This window comes from Mesoplodon densirostris, chromosome 4 (assembly GCF_025265405.1).
Source record: "Mesoplodon densirostris isolate mMesDen1 chromosome 4, mMesDen1 primary haplotype, whole genome shotgun sequence".
NCBI lineage: Eukaryota > Metazoa > Chordata > Mammalia > Artiodactyla > Ziphiidae > Mesoplodon > Mesoplodon densirostris.
Genome location: NC_082664.1, coordinates 23,486,869 through 23,513,390, shown reverse-complemented (window position 1 = coordinate 23,513,390; position 26,522 = coordinate 23,486,869). Strand labels below are relative to the sequence as shown.

At 38.1% G+C, this 26,522-nt stretch overlaps 1 protein-coding gene across 3 annotated transcripts in view; it reads right to left on the bottom strand.

Annotated features, from left to right (window-relative positions):
* Positions 1 to 22,964, bottom strand: part of CEP128 (centrosomal protein 128) — a 448,858-nt gene extending 425,894 nt beyond the window's left edge. For 2 of the 3 annotated variants that reach the window (XM_060097969.1, XM_060097968.1), the window contains exons 1-4: positions 22,817 to 22,964; positions 20,587 to 20,743; positions 1,977 to 2,138; positions 204 to 290 (exon numbers count right to left, since the gene is read on the bottom strand). In XM_060097969.1, coding sequence (XP_059953952.1) covers positions 204 to 290; positions 1,977 to 2,123 — 234 coding nt within the window. In that variant the 5' untranslated portion in view covers positions 2,124 to 2,138; positions 20,587 to 20,743; positions 22,817 to 22,964. The remainder of the gene's footprint in view (positions 1 to 203; positions 291 to 1,976; positions 2,139 to 20,586; positions 20,744 to 22,816) is intronic. The other variant, XM_060097967.1, reaches the window with a different exon arrangement.
* Between the last annotated feature and the right edge of the window lie 3,558 nt (positions 22,965 to 26,522).

Here is a 26,522-nt window from a genome sequence, read left to right as displayed (position 1 = left end):
TCAAATTCAATAGAATCTAATCTACATAAACTAGCTGGCAAGCCATCTGACAAGCTAAATTTAAACTATAAAATAATAAAGCAGTTGAAAAGCTAAAGCTATTCACAGTGGTTAAGTCCTTTATCTCACATCCATACTCCTCAACAACTAAATTTCCAAAAAGGTGGGTAAGAGAAAATGCAAACATATGCAAACATTCTTACGTGTTCTATAGCCCCTGCCTGTCCATTACTATATTCTCGATACTGTCCAAGCATCTGGTCGACTTGCCGCAGGTTCCGACTGGTGTCCTAAAGAAAGAAAGTGGACTTTATTAATTGCTCCAAACAATGTTTTCCCCAATCAATCTTAGCAGCATATCAAACAGCTGGGTCACCCGTTTGCAAAAGGTACAATTTATATAATAATTAAGTTGGGTATCAATATACTTCATAAATATCAAATAAATCTTATTAACAGCACTGACAGAGAAACTCAAATCCATCTGCAATTTACTTGTGTGAAATCTGAAGCACAAAATTTCAATCCTTATCCAAGTTTCCATAATAAGTTGGCAACAAAACCATAAATTGGAAAAGAATCCTCATCGTCAATTTGTGCACCTCAACTAATTCAGACCCTCTTTATAGAAGAGAAATCCTGAGAAAAATCTAGTCGATTGTGTTCACGACAAGCAAATCATTAGGATCAATGTTATTTCAGTTATTACTTTACCTCAAGAAATCCATTAAGAGAAAAGAAAACAAAGAATCCTTTAACTTTTAGCTATAAAATTTGTTTGTAATTACAATAAAAATGGTTTCCACCTAAATATGCTAGGTTTCACCTGAGAGGTGAATGGAGGCATTTCTTTCAAAAATATATACTTACTAATGTTTCAGTAGTGGGAAAGTAGAAGAATTTGTACTGCAAAAATCCAATATTATGTTAATTTAAATAAGTTTAGAAAGAAAAAGGCTCCTGAGTTTTAAATCAAATTATGGTTTCTCCACCAGAAACTAGCCTCTTCTTATCTAAGCATACTAACCCAAAGCAATTGAAAGCCAAAATCCATGTTTATCCAGGCAAAACGTAAGTAAGAGATTAAAGGGTAGGAAAAAAAAGTCTGAGTTTTCTTTTTGTCCTTCCTCCACCTCTTTTCCAAAGCCCTTTCCTATGGAGGGAATGTAAACTGCTGCCACTCAAACTTCCAAACACTGTCAAAAATTAGCCTCTAAATACAAATGGCATCTCAGTATCATTCATCCATGAATAATTTACCTACCCAAAATATGAACAACTTCTCTAAAGGCAAATGTCCACAAGAAGCTAAACTATGGTAATAATTCCTATTGGTTTCACTCCCACAGTATTTTATTTGGAAATACTGCCTTATCCCAAAACATTTCCACAACCTATCATATATTTCAAATATATCTTTACTGACTGTGTCAGGCAGAATAATGCCCCCAAAGATGTCCAAGTCCTCATCCCTCGAACCTATGTATATGTTTCCTTATATGGCAAAAGGGATTTTGCAGCTATGATTAAGTTAAGAACCTTGAGATGAGGAGATTATCCTGGATTACTGGGTGGACTCAATCACAAGCATCCTTAAAAGTGGAAGAGGAAAGCAGAAGAGTAGTCAGAGTGATATGATGTAAGAAGTACTCAACCCACCCTTCCTGGCTTTGAAGAGGAAGGAAGGAGCTACAAAACAAGGAATGTCGGCAGCCTCTAGAAGCTGGAAAAGGAACAGATATTTCCCTAGGGCCTCCAAAAAGGAATACAGCCCTACTGACATCCTGCTTTTAGTCCAATGAAACCAGGGTCAGATTCTGACCTACAGAACTGTAAGAAAATAAATTTCTGGGTTTTTTAGACATTAGTTTTGTGCAAATTTGTTACCGTGGCATAAAAAATGAACACACTGACCGAAACCATTTCTTAGCTCAACCTAGTTAAAATCTATTACATGCAACCATTGCCAAACTAACCTGTAAAGTACTTGTTATAGTGTTGACCTTCTCAGTGACATCCACAGTAGGACGATTTCGAGTTTTCCTGTGTATTGAACTGGCAGCCCGTCGACCCAATCGGTCACGAGAGCGGAAATGGTCTGAATCATTGGAGGATCCTGCCATTGAGGTGCAAAAATCCTTAAAAATAAATCCAGGTCAAGGTCAATCAAATGGTAAAGAGCACAGAAATAAGAGATTAATTAAACTATTTACTTTTTGATCTTTTAAAGGATTTATTACATTAGCCCTTTGCCATATCATAATTACTAACACATAGCTTGAAAACACAAGTCACTTCCACATGTAATTCTCCCTCCTTTGTTTTTTCTGGTTTATGAGCAATTCCTCAGACATTTACAACTCCAAATAATAATCACTTAGTTTTGTGCAATGCTCCTAAATTTTATAAGCTCTTTCACATACAGTATCTCACATAACTCTATCAACAACACTGTAAGGTATATGAGACACATAGATTGGTATCTCTACAATGAAGGAAAAAAAAAAACACAGATATTCTCTAAGGCTAGAACCTGCAGGTCTCAATATTAGTCTGATGTCCATTCTTTTTTCTTTAATTTATTTATTTTATATTTTTGGCTGCATTGGGTCTTTGTTGCCGCGCACAGGCTTTCTCTAGTTGCAGCGAGCTGGACCTACTCTTTGTTGCGGTGTGCAGGCTTCTCATTGCGGTGGCTTCTCTTGTTGCAGAGCATGGGCTCTAGGTGCATAGGCTTCAGTAGCTGTGGTGCACAGGCTTAGTGGTTGTGGCTCACGGGCTCTAGAGCACAGGCTCAGTAGTTGTGGAGCGCGGGCTTAGTCGCTCCACGGCATGTGGGATCTTCCCTTGAACCCATGTCCCCTTCATAGGCAGGTGGATTCTTAACCACTGCACCGCCAGGGAAGCCCTAGTCTGATGTCCATTCTACTAAGCTATGAGAACATGTGTATCTTTAAACAAAAATACAACACACACAAAATGACCTAAAATAAAAGAATTCCATTCACTGTACAGTGAACACTCTCATACACCTTAATTTAAAATATAGTAGAATTTAAAAAATGCAGTAACAGAGGTACAAACTCTACAATAACAAGTGTGTGAGAAGATGGAATCTCCAACATCTCCACCAAAACAGAAGGCCAAACATCCTGAATATAATCTCATCAGTAGAAAAGTCTCTAAATATGCTTTCCGCCCATCCTTACCTCGATTTTCAATCTAATGCAAAAGAAAATTATTTCACGCAAGATGATCTCAAAAGTTTCAGAATACCTTTTATAGAAATTGAAGAAATGAAATATATTTGTAACAAAGAAGCATTAGAGAAAATTCAATTATCAAAAGTGAAAGTTTGAGTATTCCAATAATTTCATTTTCTGCTTAATAGAAGGTTAACATAATCTTCATTTTAACATTAATTGTTATAATCGTCCTAAAATCTATATGGCCAGTTTTCTGGCCTTTTAAATACAGTATGATGAAACCTCTCTTTAATAATCAAGAATATTCTGAAATTTCTGGATCTTTATTCTGAATGCATCTGGGAAGTACATGACCATACATCTAAAGCCAAGATAAAGGAAATTTGCTAAATATGTATAGATTCTCGAGCATTTAATGAAAGTAGTCATGTTTTTAAAATATTAAATAAAATAAAACTAAATAAAAAGATAAGCAAGGAAGCTTGCTGTGAGTTTAGGTTTTTCAAAGTGAAATAGTCTGTCCTTGTAGCACCAGGAAAAGAATCAACGGAACATCCAACGTCTTTGAACTGGCTGAGCAAGGGCTAGCAAACACCTGTCACACTCGAGCCTCTCTTCTGCCCAGGCCTCTCAACTTCCTTCCTCACGTCTCTTCTCTGGTTCTCGCCCCCTTTCCCTGCCTAGAAGTACAAAGGTACAGTGCCCACGATGTAGCTCTCTAACGTCAGAAAACATGAATAAGAAACAGGCCTGAAGCAATTGTTTGGCTACAATTTTGCAGGATCACAAATGTTTAAATCCAAAAGAATAAACTTAAGAAGAAATCTTAAATGTAAAGTTCACCTTTCTACTTAGGAAATCATGGGTGTGTGTGTGTGTGTCTTTGCACACCTGTGCACACTCATGTGAGCACACCCATAAACCTATGTATGCCACATGACCTAAAATCATTTGCTCTATTTAAATGTACTTTCCAACATTTTCCATTAGTGAAAACAGGAAAAATCAACATTTTCTGAGAGCCTGCTACAATGCTAAGTACTATATAGATGCTCACACAGACAATCCAACTTAATTCTCATAATAACTTATTAAAATGGGCAGTTAACCCCTAATCTATTGAGGATGCTGAGGGGGAGCTGTTAAGTAACAAGTCCAACACCATATAATGATTTTAAGTAGCAGACCAAGGATGCAGACCCAGGATTCAGCCAGGCTTCTCCACCTTCGGTATTCTCTTCATTCTACTTTGCTCTGCTGTCTCCTAAACACTACTTACGAACATTCTTAACAGTTAGTAAAAATCATTAAAGGCAGCAGCAGGCCATGGCTCACATGTTGTCCACAGCCTCTTCAACCCCCTCTCATTTCATTTAAGCATAAAAATATCAAAATGAGGGAGGCTGGGAATCAAGTAGCAATATGAAATCTGTATTAGGCACCAGGAAAAAAACTAAGTGACCTATCTATGCTGCATATAATAAAGAGCCTTGAAAACAAATCAAACCATTGGCCTTAGAGTAAAGGGGTTTTTATTTCTTGTTCCTTCTACTTCTTGTATAATGGAAAATAATAATTATGCCTGGAGCTGTCAAAATTTTGTATCTAAAAGTATAATGAGTTTCATTTTAATAAGTCAAAATTCTGGAAACTAAATTGGAGTTAGGATACCACCATGCAGAATAAAAAGGTAACATTGAAAACCAGATGTTAACTATAATGGCTACTGGTGAGAGCAGGAAACAAGATAACCATCTATGAGACAACCTGATTTTTTTGAGTACCAAACTTTTAATAATAATCAGGTATCTACACACAACTTCAATGGCTATAAATGGTGTATCAGACTCATCTAATGAGCAGAGAGTCTGAGTTTCAATTTGACTACAAACAGTGATAACTGAAAATTTTATGGTTATTTTTAAAAATTTGGGAAAATATTTAAAATATAAAATAGTACAGAGACTAATATAACAAGGATGCATGTATCTACTACCTAGAATGTTATTATTATCCTTTTCTATTTCTGTCTTCTTTATTCTATTTCTATCACCTTATTTCCCTATTATTTTTAAGAATATATTCTTAATATTGTTATTTCCCATTCTGACACATGTGCTTCTAATATTTTTAATAAAATATTTAGAACACTATAAATAAAGTCTCAGTACCCTCTCACACTACCCTCCACCCAGTACTACTCCTGCCCCACCTCCCCTAGGATAACTACCAGAATGATTTTGTGTTTAACTTTCCACACCACACTTCTATACTTTTACCACAGGTATATGTACCTTGCAGTCTTTCTTAATGGAAAACACATTATAATCAGTTGATAAATATTAAGAAGTAAAGACAAGGAATACGTGAATTTAAAACAGAAAATCTTAGCAGCATCACACAAAATTAACAGCATTAACTAAATTATTTGTAATTGTCACATTAAAAAAAAAAAAAACCTCTCACCCCTATTAAGGATTACATACTTTTAATAAGAAAAAAATCACACTTTCCAGCATGAATTTCACTATTTCACAAAGTCTTCAGCTTTTAATTTCAAGTACTTTGAGCAATAAAAGATGTTCAAACTCCTGTATCTGATGGAACTCCTGTAGAAATATCAAGATTTTAAGGTGAGATATATCTGAGAATTTTGCATGGTTTTTTTTTAATAGCTTATGAAACATTCACTTTTATAGCATATGAAAGGACTTCAATTACGTGTCATAAGGGTTGAAGGACTTTAAAGACATTAAAGAATCTGATTATAATAAAAAATAGATATTAGATTAATATTTCATTGTTGATAAAAACTTAGCACTTTCTAAAACTATTACTGACAATTCAAAAGGTCAAACACGCCTCTCATAGGTAACAGAGAGAGTACCTGATCCTAAATGTCACAAAGCAGAAGGCAGATATGGTGGCAGAGGCCCAATCTTACCAAAAGATGCCAGTCAGCCAACACCTCCACTTCCCAGACATGGAGTTGATGGAGGAAAAGAGAAACAAATGAGAAAGGAGTGGCCACTAGAGTTGGCCCGTGAAGATAGTTCCCAAGAGCCCCTTAAGATAACTAAGAAGAGAAGCACAAAACAGTAAGCGTCAATTATACACTCTTCACTGACAATTAAGAATGTACTATTTTATACTACAAGTAAAAAATTAGTTTTAAAAAAGTACTGTTTATTCTAATATCAGTGGCATTAATGAAAATAAGATTTTCAGGCCTCTGAAAATCTTCCCCCAGTGAAATCGTACCCAAAGTATTAGACTCATTCCATGTTGATAAAAGCATACTGAGCAGTAACATAGAACAACAAATATGCATGGCCATGCAAAAATGTTCTATCTAATAACCTGAGAAATGTAAATTATCATTGAGATGCTTTTCTAGCCCATTAACTTGTTTTCCTTTAAATAATTATGTCTATGTTAGCCAGGTTGTAGGGGAAGGAACACTCCTAACCTCTCCTACTGGATATGTGTAAGTTGATATAAATTGTCTGTTATATCAGCAGTTTGTACATTTAACCTACCAACTACACTTCCAAAATTTCCCCTAACAAAATCATCTGAAATACATACAGAAATTTATATATAAGGATATTTACTGAGAAGTGATAATACAGGGAAAATAAAAACAACTTATATTTCAAATTATAAGAGAATGGTTAAAACACAGTACATACAGGTAATAGAACAGTACACAGACATTAAAACCCTGTTTCTGGAGACATTAAACAGCAATGCAAGGGATAAAAGTATGAATCCCAATTTTGTAATAAACATTATATGATGTCTGTATGTGAATACAAATTACCCATATGCCAATTTAGAGGAGCAGGAAAAGGGATGATGACAAAAGGGGAAGAAAATAAAAGTATATATATTTACCATGTAGAGTTTACAGCCGATTTCTATTTTTTAAATGTTCCTATCTTTCCTGAATTGTCTACAACGATTGAATAATCAGAAAGAAAAATATAATATATAGTTAAAAGAAAGAAAAACAAATATAAAGATCCCCTTCAGAGATAGCAGATTAATAACAAGTTGGCAACCTGGAAAATGTGTTTAAATAAATAAAAGCTATATATTCAGAAACCCCTTTTTCCCAGCAGCTGTTTCCTTTTCCTTCCTGGCAACTTACCTGACCATTCTTCCTAGTCCCCTAACATCTATCATGTCACCAGTTCTCACCAACTGATGAGCTAAAGAATTAGGATTTCAATGCCAATCTCTAATGTTTCATACTGAAGAGTACTGGCTGGCCAAAGAAACCATTTATCATGAGTTTGTGAGCTAAAAGAATGAGTTTTTTTAAATTAAGTATGATTCTTTCTTTGCAATTTTGTTGAATGACAGTCATTAGATTCAAAAAATGATTCTCTTAAACATCCTAAATACTGGAATGAACTTAAAAATTGAAGGACTATGTGAAAATATATTAATGTGTACTGGCATGGCTTATGCAATCAAATTCTGCTTTGGAAAACAAATTTAAAGTGGTTCATGAATGATATTTAATCACTACTACAATTTGAATTCCAAAGAAAAATTATTAAGACTAGTAGAAAAACACCTAGTATGCTCAAGAAAAATCTTCATCATTATATTTAAAGAGTTAAAAGAAAAAAGTTCAGTTGGATTAGAAATTCATTCTTATTACCATAAGAAATTTCAGCATGATGTTTGTTGACAAAAGAAAAGAACTGTTAAATTTGAAGAATGATTAACGAACTCTTAAAGAACAATTTAAAGAAACTGAATCACCTAAATCCTGGTTAAATGTGAGAAAGGCATTTCCTTTAACGGGAGAAGAAGCAGTAAATACTCTCTGCAGCTTACTACCACCTACTGGTACAACAAAATTTACCACTGATGGGAAAGCAGTACTATTTACGTTGTCTGCTTTTCAGATGCTGAGCTTCTTCCAAGACTCTGGAGAGGACTAAGATGGGTGACCTTGGGTGAAAGTCTCCAGAGACTTAGAGAAAGCTCTGCGTCTGAAAACAGATGGTACAATTCTTACAATAGTTTATTTAGCTGCTCCCAACATATCAGTATTTAAAGGCATAAATATTGTTGTTTCTGCCTTAATGAACCTTATAACAAAGACATACGGCCACCAGAGCAAGTAATGAACCCTTCATCAATTCTCTCCCACTGAGGATCTATCCATCAAAAACAAATGCCCATATGCAAACCTGAACACTGCAAGAGAGGAAAACTGCATTCAGCCCTGTAATTTCAAACCTTTAATAAGAGAACTTGCATTGAGTCTTTACAAACTCAAGTCCACCTCTTTTTTTATTTGACCTAAAGAGCCATCAGACTGTCTTCATTATAATGATGCACATTTGTATGTATGAGAGCTGTAATTTATTGATTCTCAAGCCTCTTTTCCTCAGAGCCAGTTTAAAACAATTAGGATTTGCAAACTGTTCCATAAAAGATAAGCAACCAGCATCAGGGGTGATGTTTCACAAAGGCTGACTAGTGCATGTTAAGTAGGTGATTGCCTCTGTGGCCTCCAAGTGCCTCAAACGTCCCTGTCCAAGGCAGCTGTCATCAAAGAACATATTCAAGGTAATGATGCTGATATTTAAAGGAGGTCGGGGAGCTAGGGAGTGTATTTTAAGCCTAATCACTAACCAAGTTCAAAATTTTTAATACATTTCTCACTGTTTCAATAGCTGTAGGACGTGTGATTGCCTCATCCTTCAAGAGAAAAAGTTAACAAACCAGCAGAGGTTACCATGTACAAACAATTATCACCTGTATCTGTCTTCTTTATGTCAGCCCTCCTCTGTAACTTAATCTCCTCAAACCCTTTTGGTAAATTCATATAAGATCAAAGTTAGATTGGAAGAACCAATATTGTCAAAATAACTATACTACCCAAGGTAATCTACAGATTCAGTACAATCCCTATCAAATTACCAATGGCATTTTCCACAGAACTAGAACAAAAAATTTTTAAATTTATATGGAGGCACAAAAGACCCCGAATAACCAAAGCTATCCTGAGAAAGAAAAATGGAGCTGGAGGAATCCGACTCCCTGGCTTCAGACAATACTATAAAGCTACAGTAATCAAAAAAGTGTGGTACTGGCACAAAAACAGAAATACGAATCAATGGAATAGGACAGAAAGTCCAGAAATAAACTCACACACCAATGGTCAATTAATCTACAACAAAGGAGGCAAGAATATACAATGGAGGAAAGACAGTCTCTTCAATAAGTCATGCTGGGAAAACTAGACAGCTACACATAAAAGAATGAGATTAGAATATTCTCTAACACCATACAAAAAAATAAACTCAAAATGGATCAAAGATCTAAATGTAAGGCTGGACACTATAGAACTCTTAGAGGAAAACATAGGCAGAACACTCTTTGACATAAATCGCAGCAATATCTTTTTTGATCCACATCCTAGAGCAGGGGTCCCCAACCCCCGGACAGTCCATGGCTTATTAGGAACCAGGCCACACAGCAGGAGGTGAGCGTCGGGTGAGTGAGCGAAGCTTCATCTGTATTTACGGCTACTCCCCATTGCTCACATTACCGCCTGAGCTCCGCCTCCTGTCAGATCAGCTGCAGCATTAGATTCTCATAGGAGCGTGAACCCTACTGTGAACTGCGCATGTGTGGGATCTAGACTGCACGCTCCTTATGAAAACCTAATGCTTGATGATCTGAGGTGGAGCTGAGGCAGTGATGCTAGCACTGGGGAATGGCTGCAAATACAGATTATCGTTAGCAGAGGGGTTTGACTGCATGGAGACCATAACAAATCAACTGCTTGCAGACTCATATCAAAACCCTGTCAGTGAGTGGCAAGTGAAAACAAGCTCAGGGCTCCCACTGATTCTGCATTATGGTGAGCTGTGTAATTATTTCATTATATATTACAATGTAATAATAATAGAAATATAGTGCAAATTAATGTAATGCACTTGAATCATCCCAAAACCATCCCCACTGCCCTGGTCCATAGAAAATCTGTCTTCCATGAAACCGGACCCTGGTGTCAAAAAGGTTGGGACTGCTGTCCTAGGGTAATGAAAATAAAAACAAAAATAAACAGGGCTTCCCTGGTGGCGCAGTGGTTGAGAGTCCGCCTGCCAATGCAGGGGACACAGGTTCATGCCCCAGTCTGGGAAGATCCCACATGCCGTGGAGCGGCTGGGCCCGTGAGCCATGGCCACTGAGCCTGAGCGTCCGGAGCCTATGCTCCGCAATGGGAGAGGCCACAACAGTGAGAGGCCCGCATACCGCATTAAAAAAAAACAAAAAACAAAAACAAAAATAAACAAATGGGGCCTAATTAAACTTAAAGCATCTACACAACAAAAGAAAGCATAAACAAAATGAAAAGACAACCCACAGAATAGGAGAAAATATTTTCAAACAAAGAGACCAACAAGGGATTAATCTCCAAAATATACAAACGTCTCATGCAGCTCTATGTCAAAAACACAAACAACCCAATTAAAAAATGGGCAGAAGATCTAAATAGACATTTCTCCAAAGAAGACATACAGAGGGCCAAAAAGCACACAAAAAGATGCTCAACATCACTAATTATCAGAGAAATGCAAATCAAAATGACAATTAGGTATCACCTCACACAGGTCAGGATGGCTATCATCAAAAAGTCTACAAACAACAAATGCTGGAGACGGTGTGGAGAAAAGGGGACCCTCTTGCACTGTTGGTGGGAATGTAAATTGGCACAACCGCTATGGAGAACAGTATGGAGGTTCCTTAAAAAACTAAAAATAGAACTACCTATGATCAAGCAATCCCATTCCTGGACATATCCAAAGAAAACCATAATCTGAAAGGATACACTCATCCCAATGTTCACTGGAGCACTATTTACAAAAGCCAAGACATGGAAGCAACTGAAATGTCCATCACCAGAGGAATGGGTAAAGAAGATGTGGTATATATATACAATGGAATATTACTCGGCCATAAAAAAGAATGAAATAATGCCATTTTCAGCAATGTGGATGGACCTAGAGATTATCATACTAGGTGAAGTAAGTCAGACAGAGAAAGACAAATATATGATATCACTCATATGTGGCAACAAATTTTTTTTTAAAGATACAATGACCTTATTTACAAAACAGAAACAGACTTACAGATATCGAAAACAAACTTATGGTTACCAAAGGGGAAACATGGCAGGGAGGGATAAGTCAGGAGCTTGAGATGAAAACACACACATACACACACACACACACACACACACACACACACACAGACACACACAACTATATATAAGACAGATAACCAACAAGGACCTACTGTAGAGCACAGGGAACTTGACTCAATATTCTGTGATAACCTATATGAGAATCTTAAAAAGAATGAATATATGTATATGTATAACTGGCTCACTTTGCTGTACACCGGAAACTAACACAACATTGTAAATCAACTATACTCCAGTAAAACTAAAATTGAAAAAAGAATATTTAAGAGTAACTGGGTTTGGGAGAGCTTTTTTAGAGAAAAGTGGTCAGGACAGGGGTCTCTTAATCAGAGAACTTAATGATGAGAAGGAACCAGTCACACAGACATCTGTGGGGAATCGAATTGTAGACAGGTGGAAGAGCAAATGCAGAGCATGTGAAGTAGGAAGGAGTTTGGCAGGTTTGAGAAACAGCAGAAGGCAGGAGCACAGAGAGCAAGGAGTAAGGTGGCATGGGATGAAGTCTGAGAAGCAGGCTAGGGACAGCGTGTGGAGAGCTTCAAGGCTGAGAGAAGTGTGGATTTTGTTCCAGTCCTCATGTAAGCTCCATGAGGGGAGGCATTTACTCTACGTATGCACTGTTGATACCACAAGGCCCAGAACTCTAACACAGCTGGCACTCGGAGGACATCCGCTGGACTGAGAGTGAATCAAGAACACCAAACCTCAAGTCATCAACTGCCCACAGCCCAAGGCCAGCTCCATGTGGCGGGGACATTTTCCAAGATGACAGAGTGGTTGAGATCTCACGCCAAATCTTTAGCTTAAGACTGCCTGGGCTACTCAATGGCATCTATTACCACCTATATGAGGACGCATAAGAGGGAGCTAATTATAATGTGTCTTGTCCTGCTCCTGAATAATTAAATGTTTTATTGTAATGTTACAATTTGAATTTATTATCTTTTGTTGGGGAATAAAATTAAACATAATGAGGACTGTTAGTCTCCTCACAAAAAAAGATCCAAGTCAACTGTCCAGTCCAGTGGCTAGTTCTCAGTTAAGTGAGGAGATATTATAAGCCACAGGAATAGAATCAAAGAGGTACAACAGATTCATGCATTCATCATTTACTGAATCGTCACTACATCAGAAATGAAAGACGAAAGTCAATAAGTCACAGTCCATGATGGGAGAGAAAGACTTGTAAAAGTTCTATATATGGTGAACTAAGTAATATGACAAAATGCCAGAGGAGTCAGGTTAGGATCTTTCCACCCATCTGGAAGGATGAGAAGAAGTTTGACAGATGGATGAGACAAAGAAATGAGATTCAGTTAAAAACCATCGGTCTCAGAGGAACTAGAGAAGAGACAAATAAGCAGAGCTCTCCCATCCTTCCACCAGGGCATGGCTTTAAAACTGTCTCCGGATATTCCTAAATATCCCCTGGGGCAGGGATGGGGGTGGGTGAGTAAAATCATTCCCAGTTGAGACCTTCTGATTTACAGAATTAAGTATACATGTATACTAACATATATATTAATATTCCAAATACACTAGATTTGATTTTTTATTGTATGTTCCACTTATTCCTGTTGTTGCCATCCATTACCTCTCTTCCTCTCTCCTCCTTCCTCCCTCCCTCCCTTCCTCTATCTCTCTCACTCACACATACCTCTATTCCATGGATGATGCCAGGAGGAGTCAGCCCCCAGGCTCCATTTTGTTCCCCTTGCTGGAGTTAAGAGGGCAGAGTCACATGGACCAGGACCCATCAAGCAGGGGACAGGGGCATTTCTGGAAAAGGCTATGTAGCATACAAAATGACTGTTTACTCAGACATGGAGATAAAACTAGTAGCTGCTTGATTATATATCTGCCAGTTGTTAAAAATTAGTGCAGTTTTCAAAGAAAATAAAGTTACTTAACAACTCCTTCCCTGTCTCACAGATATTTTAGACTCTTACACCTACACATACTTCTAAAATAAATGAGGCAGTTTAAAAAATTAAATTAAAACATGTCAAGATAAAAAAACAATAAACAAAAACCCAAGAGAAAAAAAAAACAGAGAGAAATGGATGCTAACAAACAGAAGATGGATTTCTTACTTGTAGTTAAGCCCTAGAATTGTACTCTATTTGCTGACAGATAAAAAATAAATACAAACTACACTATTCCCAAAACAGCAGACAATAATGCAGCCCTCTAGGGGTGCAGCCAACCCCTAATAATTGTCCAAACTGTTCCAGATTGGGCAAGAGATCAGCCTGGGCAAACACAGAGCTAGGATCCCCGAGTTTCTAACACCATTCTGTTTAAATCACAGGATGAAAAGTGGAGAACTATAGACCAAATCCAGCCAACCAATATGTATTTTAAAATAACACTCATTGTGTTACCTTAAAACCTTAATTTGAAAACAAAGAGACTTCACATAAAAAATCTAATCTCCAGTTTCTCTTGAAAAATCCAAAGATCTGGCAACACTGGGGATGAATTTTCCCATGGCAACACAGATGTAAATAGTGGCTGCCCTGGAATTAGTCATGTACCTTCCTCTTGCCCTTTGCCCTTTGCAGTCCCACTGGGCCTGTTTCAGCAGTGTGTTACCCAATTAGCAGTTGAGTTTGCAGCCCTATTTTGGATAAAGAACCAAGACAAAGGAAGTTTATCAGCCTCATTCTCCAGTTAAAAATGAGCAATTCAACTGTGAAGAATTAATCAAGGTTAAATGCTCGAAAGATAATGCTTTCCTCTACACACCAGAAGGGAAATTGAGTAATACAGCTTCGATATTAGCCATGCCTATACACTGTAAAACCAGAACAAGATACAAGCATTGAGCATAAGGACTTGATTTTCAGCCAACTACTGAGAATGTTTTCACACTATTTTATATAGAAGAAATTAAATGCAGAACACAGTGCTGTACCTTGCATAATCTGGCTCCAATTCTTCACCCCTCCCAAGATGCACTGCCCTCCTACCATAGGTAGAGTTACCCCCTGTCTCTGAGCTCAGCTATCTGACCTACTTTGGCCAATGAGATTTTCGCTGACATGGCACAAGCAGATGCTTGAAATGGGATTACGCACTGGAACCTACTCCCCCACAACTCTTCCATCACCATGAGGACATGCCCACGCTATCCCACCGGAAGGTGTGGGAAACATGGTTGCCCCAGTGGCTTCCAGCTTGGATCAGCAGACCAGACAGATGAGCTCAAACAAACAAGTCTAGCCAAGATAAGCAGACAAAGTGTACTGTTGTATACCGGCAAGGTTTTATTTATTATGCAGTAAAGGCCAACTGATATATATAGGTTACTAGTAAGTCATTTGATTTGGTTCAGAAGATGGTTAATTTCCTGACGTTTCCTCTGGAGCCTGCTCTCCTTGAGAAAACAGGTTGGTTTCAGCCTCTTCTAACCGTAGAAGCAAAAAAGGACAGGTTCATATCAGGATGCACAAAATAAGCATTAACAATTGATATAACAAGTGACAGGCCACCAATTTTTGAGAAAGTAATCATAAATAACAGTTGGGGCTATTTATTTGTTCCCTGTAACATTAAGGTTTTCAAAAGAAACATGCTATTTCTTAAGTGTATTATAAAGCTTATTTGTTTTCTTCCTACTAGTTTTTCAAGTAGAAACAGAAACTCCTCTTGACTTTCCTAGTGAACAAAACAACATTAAAAATTTTAAGAAAGGGAAATATTTCTTATTGCTATTTATACCTTAAATTTGCATATTGCTTTATAGCTTACAAAGAATTTTCATTAGCATTTTCTCTTTTGATCTCCACTTGAATCCTATAAAGTTGGTATAATTACAACCCTTTACTTTTGTTGCTAAAGGAAAACAAAGTTTTGAGTAAAATACTTATCCATGATTGCTTTGATAAAAAGTTACAATAACAGAACTGGAACCTAGATCTTGTGCCTCTAAGCCAGTGCCTTTTCCACAGCATTCTTAGATGCAAAAGAACTGTGTAAATTCCAAATACATTGTCCAAATACTGAAATGTCTGGGGGTTTTTTTGTCCTTCCCTACCATATTTCTTACAATCCATTCCCCCAACTATACACACACAACCCGTGCATTTAAGGCCAAACTATTCCATATGTACCCATTTACTCAGAACTAAAGGTTTATATAATGAATACAGTATAAGACAATTAAGTATTAACTATGTAAATCTGTTATACATCCAATTTTCTACAGCTATTTTAAGATGAGTTTTAAATAATCTTGTCTCGTATTAGGAATATTTACAACCTCTTTCAAGCCGAAAAGCATTCCCTTTTTTTTTTTTTCCAGAAATCATATCCTAAAGCCTTAAACTTAAAAAAAAAAAGTAGGGCCTCCCTGGTGGCGCAGTGGTTGAGAGTCCGCCTGCCGATGCAGGGGATACGGGTTCGTGCCCCGGTCTGGGAGGATCCCATATGCCGCGGAGCGGCTGGGCCCGTGAGCCATGGCCGCTGGGCCTGCGCATCCGGAGCCTTTGCTCCGCAACGGGAGAGGCCACAACAGTGAGAGGCCCGCGTACGGAAAAAAAAAAAAAAAAAAAAAAAGTATTATTAATATTTTTCCTCTACTCTTTCTCAATCCCCATATTTCTTTCTTCCCCCACTCTTCTTTTACTTTATATCTTTAGATCTCCCTTTAACTCTTCTATAATAATGAACTGGAACACTTTTTTACTGTACTTAGAAATATGCTTACTCAAGAGTTTGGTATTTTTTATTCTTAATTTTTAAAGTGGGTAAAAAGAATGATGTGTATCTTCTTTCCAACATATAATAAAAACTTCTAATTTTTTTAAAAGGTGATTGGAATTCTTTGTACCATGAACTGTTTCCTTTAATATTTTTAAATATATACATAAAAATTTTAAAGATATAGAATTAGAAAGGAATCCAACGATAATAAAATACAGCTCAATATCGTATAAAACCAGTTACATTGAAACACTGAATTACTGCAAGTACATGGATGTAAACTCCAGTTAAGAACCTCAATTTCAAAAACTTTCAAAAAACAAGAGTTGAAATAATAATGAATAGCTAATGCTCTAACATCACAGCTTGCTCTATGACAATAAGCCTACAAAGTAAGTACCATTGTCATCATGATGTGTAGATAAGAGGCTTAAAGAAGCTAGGTAAGGTACCCAAGGTTACACAGCTTCCAACAGCAGAGCCAAGTCGTGAGCCTTTCTTCAAGGCCCAGATTCCTAACCATGTATGTATCCCTTCTCATTACCACCGGCACCATTCATAATTCAGGACTTTTCTTAACTCATTACTAGCCACTATAATGGTTTCTCTGAGTCTTTTTCTATCCATTCCAACCTTCACTGACACTCCACTGCCCATGTGATTGAGTCTAGGTTCTTGAATCAGGAATTCAAGACCCTAATCAAGCCACCCTTCTCTTAACAAAAAAACCATAGAAAATATAAGGCCTACATTTAGCTATTACACCAGCTATTCTCCTACCACTTCCATCCCTCACTAATGTCATTAGGTCTGACTGAAATGCCGTCTGCTGTCGACCATTGCCACCTATATAAATTCCACCCATCTAAATAATACAATCTCAGCGAAGCCTTCCATCTCCAGCCAGAAGTGATCTTTTCTCTGTCTGCATACTTATAGTTCCATACTTATAGCAAGACAATAATTAAACATGTCCATAATATGTCATTATTCCTGCCACAGATCTTTTTCAATTTCTCAAATATGTTATGCTCATCTCACCATTATACCTATGCTGGATTCACCACCTAGAACATTCTTTTCACTCCTTTTCCTTTGGCTAACTCTTACTTGTCCTTCAAGTCTCAGTTCAGAAGAAACTTCCCCTAGAAAGCCTTCTTCACTGCCTCCACCTTAACCCTGGGCCAAGAGCCCACCTTGGACACCAACTCCTCACAGCCCAGACATAGCTAACTGGCTGTTTACATGTCTATCTCCCTTCTAGTCTCTAAATCTCATCATAGACTCCATTTACTTTGTTCATGGCTGTATTTCAACACCGAGCATAGCGCCTGGTGTGTAGCTGGAATATTTTTTAATGAATTTACAATTAACTTCTCCTTATTACACTGTCTGATTAATCCAGAGACAAATTTCAAAGTACAGGACTTTGCAATTGGTGATTCTAATTAAATAATTGTTGGATGAAATAATTTTTGCAGTAAATAGCCTAGATTAATTATCTTAAGTCCTCAGACAATATGGATTGAACTGCAAAATAGTATAAATATGAATACTTGATATGTCTTTAGAGTAAACAAGGATAATCATTTCAAATTCATTTGAATGTGTTAAAACTTATAACTGAATCAAATCTAGGTTTGCTTGAATTATTGCAAATCACTTTCTCATTGCTATTTGCAGCTACCTACATTCCTCAATTATTATTTATTGGTACTATAAAGCTCTACACACTCCAAATTACCTAGGCTCTTTACTATCTGTGTCTATTCTCAGTACTGTTTTAATGTACCAACTGCCACTCATAAGCTAACCCATTTTTGCCATTTTAAAGCCTTCACTCTCCCACCATCGAGCTTTTTCCTTCTTCCTACAATCTATAATTATCTCTTCTTTTTTTAACTTTTTTTATATAAATTTATTTATTTATTTTCGGCTGCATTGGGTCTTTGTTGCTACGCGTGGGCTTACTCTAGTTACAGCGAGTGGGGGCTACTCTTCCTTGCAGTGCGCAGCCTTCTCATTGCGGTGGTGGAGCACGGGCTCTAGGCACGTGGGCTTCAGTATTTGCAGCACGCGGGCTCAGTCATTTTGGCTGGCGGGCTCTAGAACGCAGGCTCAGTAGTTGTGGCGCACGGACTTAGTTGCTCCACGGCATGCGGGATCTTCCCGGACTAGGCCTCGAACCTGTGTCCCCTGCATTGACAGGCCGATTCCTAACCACTGCGCCACCAGGGAAGTCCCTCTTTTTTAAAATAATCAGAGTTCACTTCTTCCAAGAAGTCTGTCTTCACTAAAAGCCTAGTTCAGGCTTAGCCTTAATTCACCTATTCATTCATCTATGAGGTCATTCATTCATGAGCACCTGTTTCATGGCAAACACTGTGCATAAAGTAGATTTTAAATGTTCATCAGCTAAATGGATTCATGTAACCACAAACACTCCCATCTCCCAAACAATCCAAGTACCAGTATTGTACAGATATACATCAAGGGTTATATGAATTTCAGGGAGGTGCTAAATATCTGATAAAGACCTGATAAGCCTCTTAGGATCATTCATAATTATTAATAAGACACCAAAAACAAGGTTAAAGAACTAAAGTAGGGCCTCCCTGGTGGCGCAGTGGTTGAGAGTCCGCCTGCCGATGCAGGGGATACGGGTTCGTGCCCCGGTCTGGGAGGATCCCATATGCCGCGGAGCGGCTGGGCCCGTGAGCCATGGCCGCTGGGCCTGCGCGTCCGGAGCCTGTGCTCCGCAACGGGAGAGGCCACAACAGTGAGAGGTCCGCATACCGCAAAAAGAAAAAAAAAAAAAAAAAAAAAAAAGAACTAAAGTAAAAACTCAGAAAAATATTTGGATTATATGAAAACCAAAGAATTCATCATCTCTTTAAAAAAATAGAAAAAAGAACATTCCAGTAGTAAAAGGTGCACAGGATAAACAGGCAATTAACAGAATATGTGTAATATATTCTATTTTGCTAATTAAAGAATTGCAAATTAAAGTAATGATATTCCTTTTTATCTGTTTTGTACTTGTGAAAAAAAGTTCTCACCACCAAGGCACACCTTGCTGTAAGAATATTAACTAGGATAGCTTTTCTAGAGAACAATCTGGCAAGTAAAAATAAGTAATATGGACATGTTTTGACTCAGAGATTCTACTTCTATAACTATTTCCCTAAGAAAACAAAAGGAGATGTATGTATAAGATGTATGTATACCCTTAGATGTAGATGTAGGTAAAAGGGCTTCATTGCAGAATTATTTATAGTAGTAAAAAAAAATTTAAAAAAAAACCACGAATCCACTGATAAGGGATACATTAAATGTATCTAGTCATTTGGGATACTATGTAGCAGTTAAAAGAGACAAGGTAAAATTTTATATGTACATTATTACAAGAAAGAAAAACACAATAGTAGGAATATATTGAAACATTTCATATTAGAATCAACCCAGTGACATTATTACATGGATTACAGTGAATCTACTCTAGGTTATTTTTATATTACTCCCAAATGTGCCAAGACTGCAGTTGAAAATTTCTGGACTAAATTATCCTAAAAGGCCCCTCCAGCTGTAATATTCTTTAATTCTAAGAACCTTTTACACATTTATCTTAGACAAAGTGTTATTAAAAGACCCCAATCGTTCTTCCCTACATGTTTAAGTGCACTTTATCTAAATGCAACGTGAAAATGCTAAAGTTTCCAGAATTTTAAATCTATGATGCAAAACCTGAGTTAACGCTATCCTCTTGATTATCAATGACAATTTATGTTGCATACATACACTTATAGAAATCACAGATACAATTACCTCTTACCTCAATAATAACATAAAGACCATTATATTGATATCTTGAAAAAAAACTAAGAACAATCATAGAAGCCTTTGAACATTTAAAGAGGTGAACAACAAGAAACGTGGCTTATATGGTACACAATATAAAAATACTAACCTCAAATCAAACCCTATTAGAGGGCAGTCAGAGATCACAATGTGGCCTCTGTGTAGTGGGCAGGACTGGGATTTAGAGTCAGAAGACCACTCTTTTGCCTGCAGAATCCAAGCAACTCAAATAACCTATCTGAGCCTCAACTGCCTCATTTCTAAAATGAACAGAAGGATAATAAATGTATTATATACAACAGGTAAAAGGTGCCTAATACAGGGCCTGAGACAAAATAGGTTCTCAAATACTTGTCTAATAGAAGCAGGTGCATTATTATTGCTTTTATTAAGGTATCTAGTTTGTTCCCCTGAATTTTTGTAATACTGCATGCACAACCATCCTATTTAATTTTGATACTGCATGTTAGAAAGGGGTTTCTAGCTCCTTAAAAGCCTATTTGGTGCCATATTCTTTTCCACTATAAATATGCAAAAATATGTTATCTCAGAAACTCAGGGAGGAAGCATACTTACAAAGCACACCCCCAAAACTCTGTGTTGCTGTCCTCTGAGCTCAGTGCTCTTCTTAGGCACGTATGTCTGCCTCCTATCATTTCTTCATGAGGTTCAGGGCAAAAGGCCTAGTCACATGGATGATCTTGGTTTTGCCCCTACACTTTCCCCAAACCACCTATAGATAAATGAAACAAGGAGTAAAACACACCCACAACCTTAATTTTTTTAAACAATTAAAGATAAAAATAAGCTCACCCTATGTACAGTTTGTGTACATAGCAGAGAATATATCACATCAAGTCAGAGAACAGAGAAAATGTTCCTTGGATCATGCAAAAGCCCCACTGAAGTCACAGGAATTCTTCACACCCAAATGCCCAGCCAGCATACTCCTCACTGGTGACTTCCGCCCATACCTGGTCATGCCTTGGGCTGGCTAGAGCATGTCGCAGCATGAACTGTAGCCCAAGTCTAGCCAAGGGTACTATCCCTAAGCATGTCTCTCAGTGGGTAAACTAAGGCAGGTAATGAAATTAACATGTTACTTCTGAAGTTAATGGCCCGACTGTATTTCCAAGCCAGTAAATGAACTACATGCTAGCACTCCTAAAGGAAATATTTTATAAACTGCCCAGCTCTTCCTACATTTAGTATTGTAATTAAATAAGTAAAAAGTAAAATGCCTTTGGTTTTAAGAGCTGTGGACAGAAATGTTCTCAGGTCTCTGTGACGCCTTTCAAAGTAGTCTGTAAGAATCCACTGAAAATTATCCACAGAACTGCTGGTTGTCCACAGAAAAAATAGATCTGGGAATACATCTATCAACCACTCCAAGAAAAAAGGTATTCTCTTAATCAAAACATACAGTCAAGGGCTTCCCTGGTGGCGCAGTGGTTGAGAGTCCGCCTGCCGATGCAGGGGACACGGGTTCGTGCCCCGGTCCGGGAGGATCCCGCATGCTGCGGAGCGGCTGGGCCCGTGAGCCAGGGCCCTGAGCCTGCGCGTTCGGAGCCTGTGCTCCACAATGGGAGAGGCCACAACAGTGAGAGGCCCGTGTACCGCAAAAAAAAAAAAAAAAAAAAAAAAAAAAAAAAAAACATACAGTCAAGAGAGAGTTCAAGTTGACCCAGAGGTCATGCAATGGCAGAGAGGACACAGGTATGATGCATGCTTAACTCTTTTAACAAAGCAGCTACTACCTCCATTCTGTGAGTCATAGACACCCCCAAATTTCTCTGTGCCAACATGAAACTACCAAAATTTTAATCTTCTATCTGTGCTGTCCAAAAAAATAGTCACTAGCCATATGTGGCTAATGTGCTATAAATGTAAACTAGATGCAATACTTGGCACCATTTTCTTAAGTTTTTTAGGATGTAAAATATCTCAAGTTTCATACTGACTACAGGTGGAAATGAAAACATTTTGGATCTACTGTGCCAAACCAATTACTTAAAGAAATTTCATCAGCTCCTTTTTACTTGTTTAGTGTGTGTGAGTACTAGAAAATTTCACCTTGCAGTGTGGCTCACACTATGTTTCTATTAGAGCAGCTCTGTAGAGTTCATAAAAATAAATAACAAATACTGAGCACTCCCAATGGCCCAGGCCCTGTGTTAGACAGATACTCTACGTAATATTTGGCACAGGCTACAAAGCGGTTTTACAAGATGTCCGTGGCAGTGACTGAGCTCCATCAAACCGACAAAGGATGCAGCTGGAATTCAATGTCAGGTGTTTCTACGAAATAACTCAAATAAGGGGTTGTTAAACAGCTGACACTGGGGCAACTCCCATGTTGGCACAGGACAGACAAGTCATTGATACAGCGTTCCCAAGAGTAGCAAATTTTTGTGACTCTAAAACGTGTACAAAACGTCCAATTATATCCCAGACCAGGCAAGTACACGCCAAAATGAGGCCAAACTCCTTGACAGCTCAAGCTTCCCGGCTGCTAGTGGCAGGACAAGCTGCTCTCAAAAAGAGAACAACGAAGTTCAAACTCCCTGCGTAACTTGACCAGGCCCTGACTGTGGACACCCACGCCGAGGGAGGGGGGCGTCGGGGTGCCAGGCACGCCGTCTCCCCCAAGTTTAGCACATACACCACCCATTCACGGCCCTACCCCAGATCTCCGGGTGGCTTTGGCGTCCCCACCCCTGGGACGAGGGGAAGCGAGACCTAAAATGTCTACGATAGGATAGGGAAGTGGTAAAGAAAGAGCGAGGGGACGGTTGGGCGCAGGTACCTGAGACAGAAGAGGACCCCAGGTCCTTAATGCCGGATCATTGCCGAGGCCCCACCCGGCTCCCGAGGCCACCAGTGACCCAGAAGGTGTAACTGACTGGACACAGCGACGCAAACGACTCTGCTCTCCCCAGACTCGCAGCTATAGCAACTTGAACTAGCCGCCCAGCCGCGGCAAGTGTACAGGGCCCCGCTGCTACCACTTGGTCCTCTGGGGGTTGTAGTCCGTCTCATGCTCAAAAGCAAGGAGTTACTAGGGGAGAGCGGCCCCAAGAGAAACTGCATTTCCCAGGATGCCATACGACTGGCCTTGGGGTGACTTTTCCGGAAGAAGCCGAATTAGCTGGCACCTGAGTCCCTCGGCCGCGCCCTCTTGCCCTGTTCTTTTGTTTTTAAAGGCCCAGTAACTCCTATAAGCGACAAACACCAGATAATGAGTTAAGAGAGCTGCTTTAGCCCTGACTCTAGCATAATCAGAAGTGTCTAAAATATTTACTTTGTAAAAAATAACAAAAAAATCAAAGTAGCTGCAATACTAACACAAACTATGTTTCTTTTACTCCTTGGGGAACAGGGAAGTGTAATTTCCAGCACTGAAATGTAAAAAATCCCCTGAATACCAGGACCCAATGTCTTTTTCGTTTCTTTTTCTTTTTTAATTTAATTTTATTTATTTATTTTTATACAGCTGGTTCTTATCAGATATCTATTCTATACATATTAGTGTATATATGTCAATCCCAATGTCTTTTTCTAAAGGCTCACAAATTCTTAGAACTGGAAGGGAACAGGGAAGATTATCTAATTAAACCTTTTAGGCCTGGAAAGAGTAAGTGACTCACCTAAAACCACACAGTTCATTAATGGCAAACCCAAGGTATATGAGACTGTCACTTCATGGCCGCTGCTACCTCAGTCGTTCTAGAACATGAGAGAGACATATTCCACTCAGAGAAGCTGGTTTCAGTCATGAAAAGGTGATGATAAAAACCTCGACAAAAAAATGAACTTTGGAAAAACTACAAAGACGGGAAAGTCAAGTTAGTCAGCTGGAGCTTTGTTCCCTTCTGCTCTGCCAAAAAGACCATTGATTCTTTCCTCCTCAAGGCTAAAATCAAATTTCACTTTATCTGTGAAAACTTTCCTGGCTACCTCAAGAAGAGCCAGATCACATTTTTAAACTATGCAGTTTCCTTATTCTAATAATCTGTACCATAATTATCCATTTCCCAGTTGGTCTCTTCCGCTAAATTCTAAGCCCCTCCTGTGTTTACAGGATCTTAACCTATTAAAATTGTTATTTCTCTTCTCAGCCTTTCCTCACTTCACACTCTTCCTTCATATTTCTCTCTCTCTCTCTCTCTCTCTCTCTCTTTCTTTCTCTCCTCTTTCTCTTTCTGTCTGTCTCCCTCTCCCCCACTCCCACCAGGGCATGCATGCACACAAAATCATAAATAATATAGATTGGAATTATTCAAATATTTTCTCTGGACAACACTGAGGTAAAGTTTATTTTATATTCAGCTTCAATATAAAATAATTCTTCTAAAGATCTACCTATGTACTTGCATCTATCTTCAAGCTATTTGCTCAAAGTTATGTTCAAGAATGTGCTCCACCTGATACTGAAATTAAGGTGATTCAGAATAGCCTTAAACTTGCTCCATATGCATGTGGAAGCATAATAATTACTCCATTTATTTGTTCACATTTTGATTTTTCAAAATAAATCTATCATTCATTTAATTCAACAAATGTATGCTGAATCTTTCTATGGTCCAGACATTGTATTAGACACTGAAGATGCAGTAAAAATGAGGAGGTAAACAATATAGTCTCTGCCCTCATGTTACTCAGAGTCAAGTGAGGGAAATAGATTATTAAACAAATTATTACAAACCCAGGTGAGAGTACCACATAGGTTTCTATAGATAGACATAAAAAAACTTCTTGAGGAATTGATATCTGATTAACTGAAGGAAGAATGACTATCAAAAAAAGTTAATGTAATCTTGGGATGCATTAATAAAAGCTGATTTTTCCACAACCTCTCTTCCCTGGTTCAACTACATTTAGAAAATTGGATTAAATTCTGGGGACCCCATTTTTAAACTGATATTAACTACAAAAAAGCAAAATCAGAGGCTACAACTGGGACTGATAGATAGAGAATCAGATTTGAGTTCACTATAATGAAGAAATTTTAAAATACATTATTAAATTTATAGCAGCTTTCTGTCATATGGCGTGCTCTCAATACACAGATATGATATCCAGAAAAAATACAGTGAAGTCAGATCATAGACTCTTTCTCCTTCTTAACAAAAGAGATAAAATAATAAAGCCAATTAAAAAAAAAGATTTTACACAAAATGTGCCTGTAACTACCAAATGACCTTAATTGCTTTTAACTGATATCGCGGGCACACATTATCCAACCCCAAAACCCAAATCACCTGAAGGGTGAATCACCTGAATTTAGAGGTGGAAAAACCCAAAAGGGTTACCACCTGCAGTGCATGGTCTTTTTTCACAAGCAATGTTAACAGAGGCACAGAGAGGTTACATGATGTATTTGGTTTGCTAGGACTGTCATAATAAAATACCACTGAATGGGTGGCTTAAATAACAGAAATTGATTTCTCACAATTCTGGAACCTGCAAGTCCAAGATCAAGACGTCAGCAGGTTCAGGTCCTCCTGAAGCCTCTTTCCTTGGCCTGAGATGGTTTTCCTCTCTGTGTGTCCTCATGTGGCCTTTTCCCTGTGTGGGCAGTTGCCTGGAGTCTCTCTTCTTATAAAGACACCACATGTTGGATTAGGGCCCCACCCTTATAACCTCATTAAACCTTAATTACCTCCTTAAAGGCCCTATCTTCAAATATTGTAACATTGAGGGTTAGAGCTTCAATATATGGGATGGGGGAGCACAGTTCAGTGCATAACACATGATTTCACCAAAATGGTACCTATTCAGGATTAGTGTCATCAGTGATCCTCCCACCACACAATACCTTGATAAAATTAGATGTGCTGGATATTTTTTACATACCTCACCCACATTTCCCCTTTACTGGGAATGCTCCTACTCATAGCATTGGGCTCCTGAAGCTTTGTTTATATTATACAAAGCCCCTATCTCTCTGACCGTGGGTGGTTGGACAAGGGACAGATACTTGAAATAATTTGGGCCTATTATGCTCTTTATCCTTTAAAACTGGGACTCAAGCATTTAATTCGTTATGTGAATAATCTTGATGTATAGGTAGGGAGGTGACCATTTTCAACTGTGTTCAAGGAGAAACAAAAATCTAATCCACAGAGAAAGAGAGAGAAAAACAAATGGGTAAAGCAGCAGGAGGAAACTGTGCAGCTCCAGAGGAAATAAGCCTAAGAGAAGAGGGCCTTGCTTCCTGACAACTTCCAAGTTCCTGGCTCCAATCCCACTTGTATTATTAAAAGTGTTATTCCCACTTGTATATCCTGTACTTGTGACCCAGGATACACTAGAGGCAGCTGGAGGTGGTTAAATGCACAGATTTGGGAGCCAGACCACTTGGGTTCAAATCTTAGCTATAATACCTACCAACTGTGTGACCTCAAGCACATACTTAATCACTCTGTGCTTTCAATTCTTCCTCTGCAAAATGTGGATGCTAAGAATAGTACATAATGTGTAGGGTTGTTTTGAGGATAAAATTAATTAAT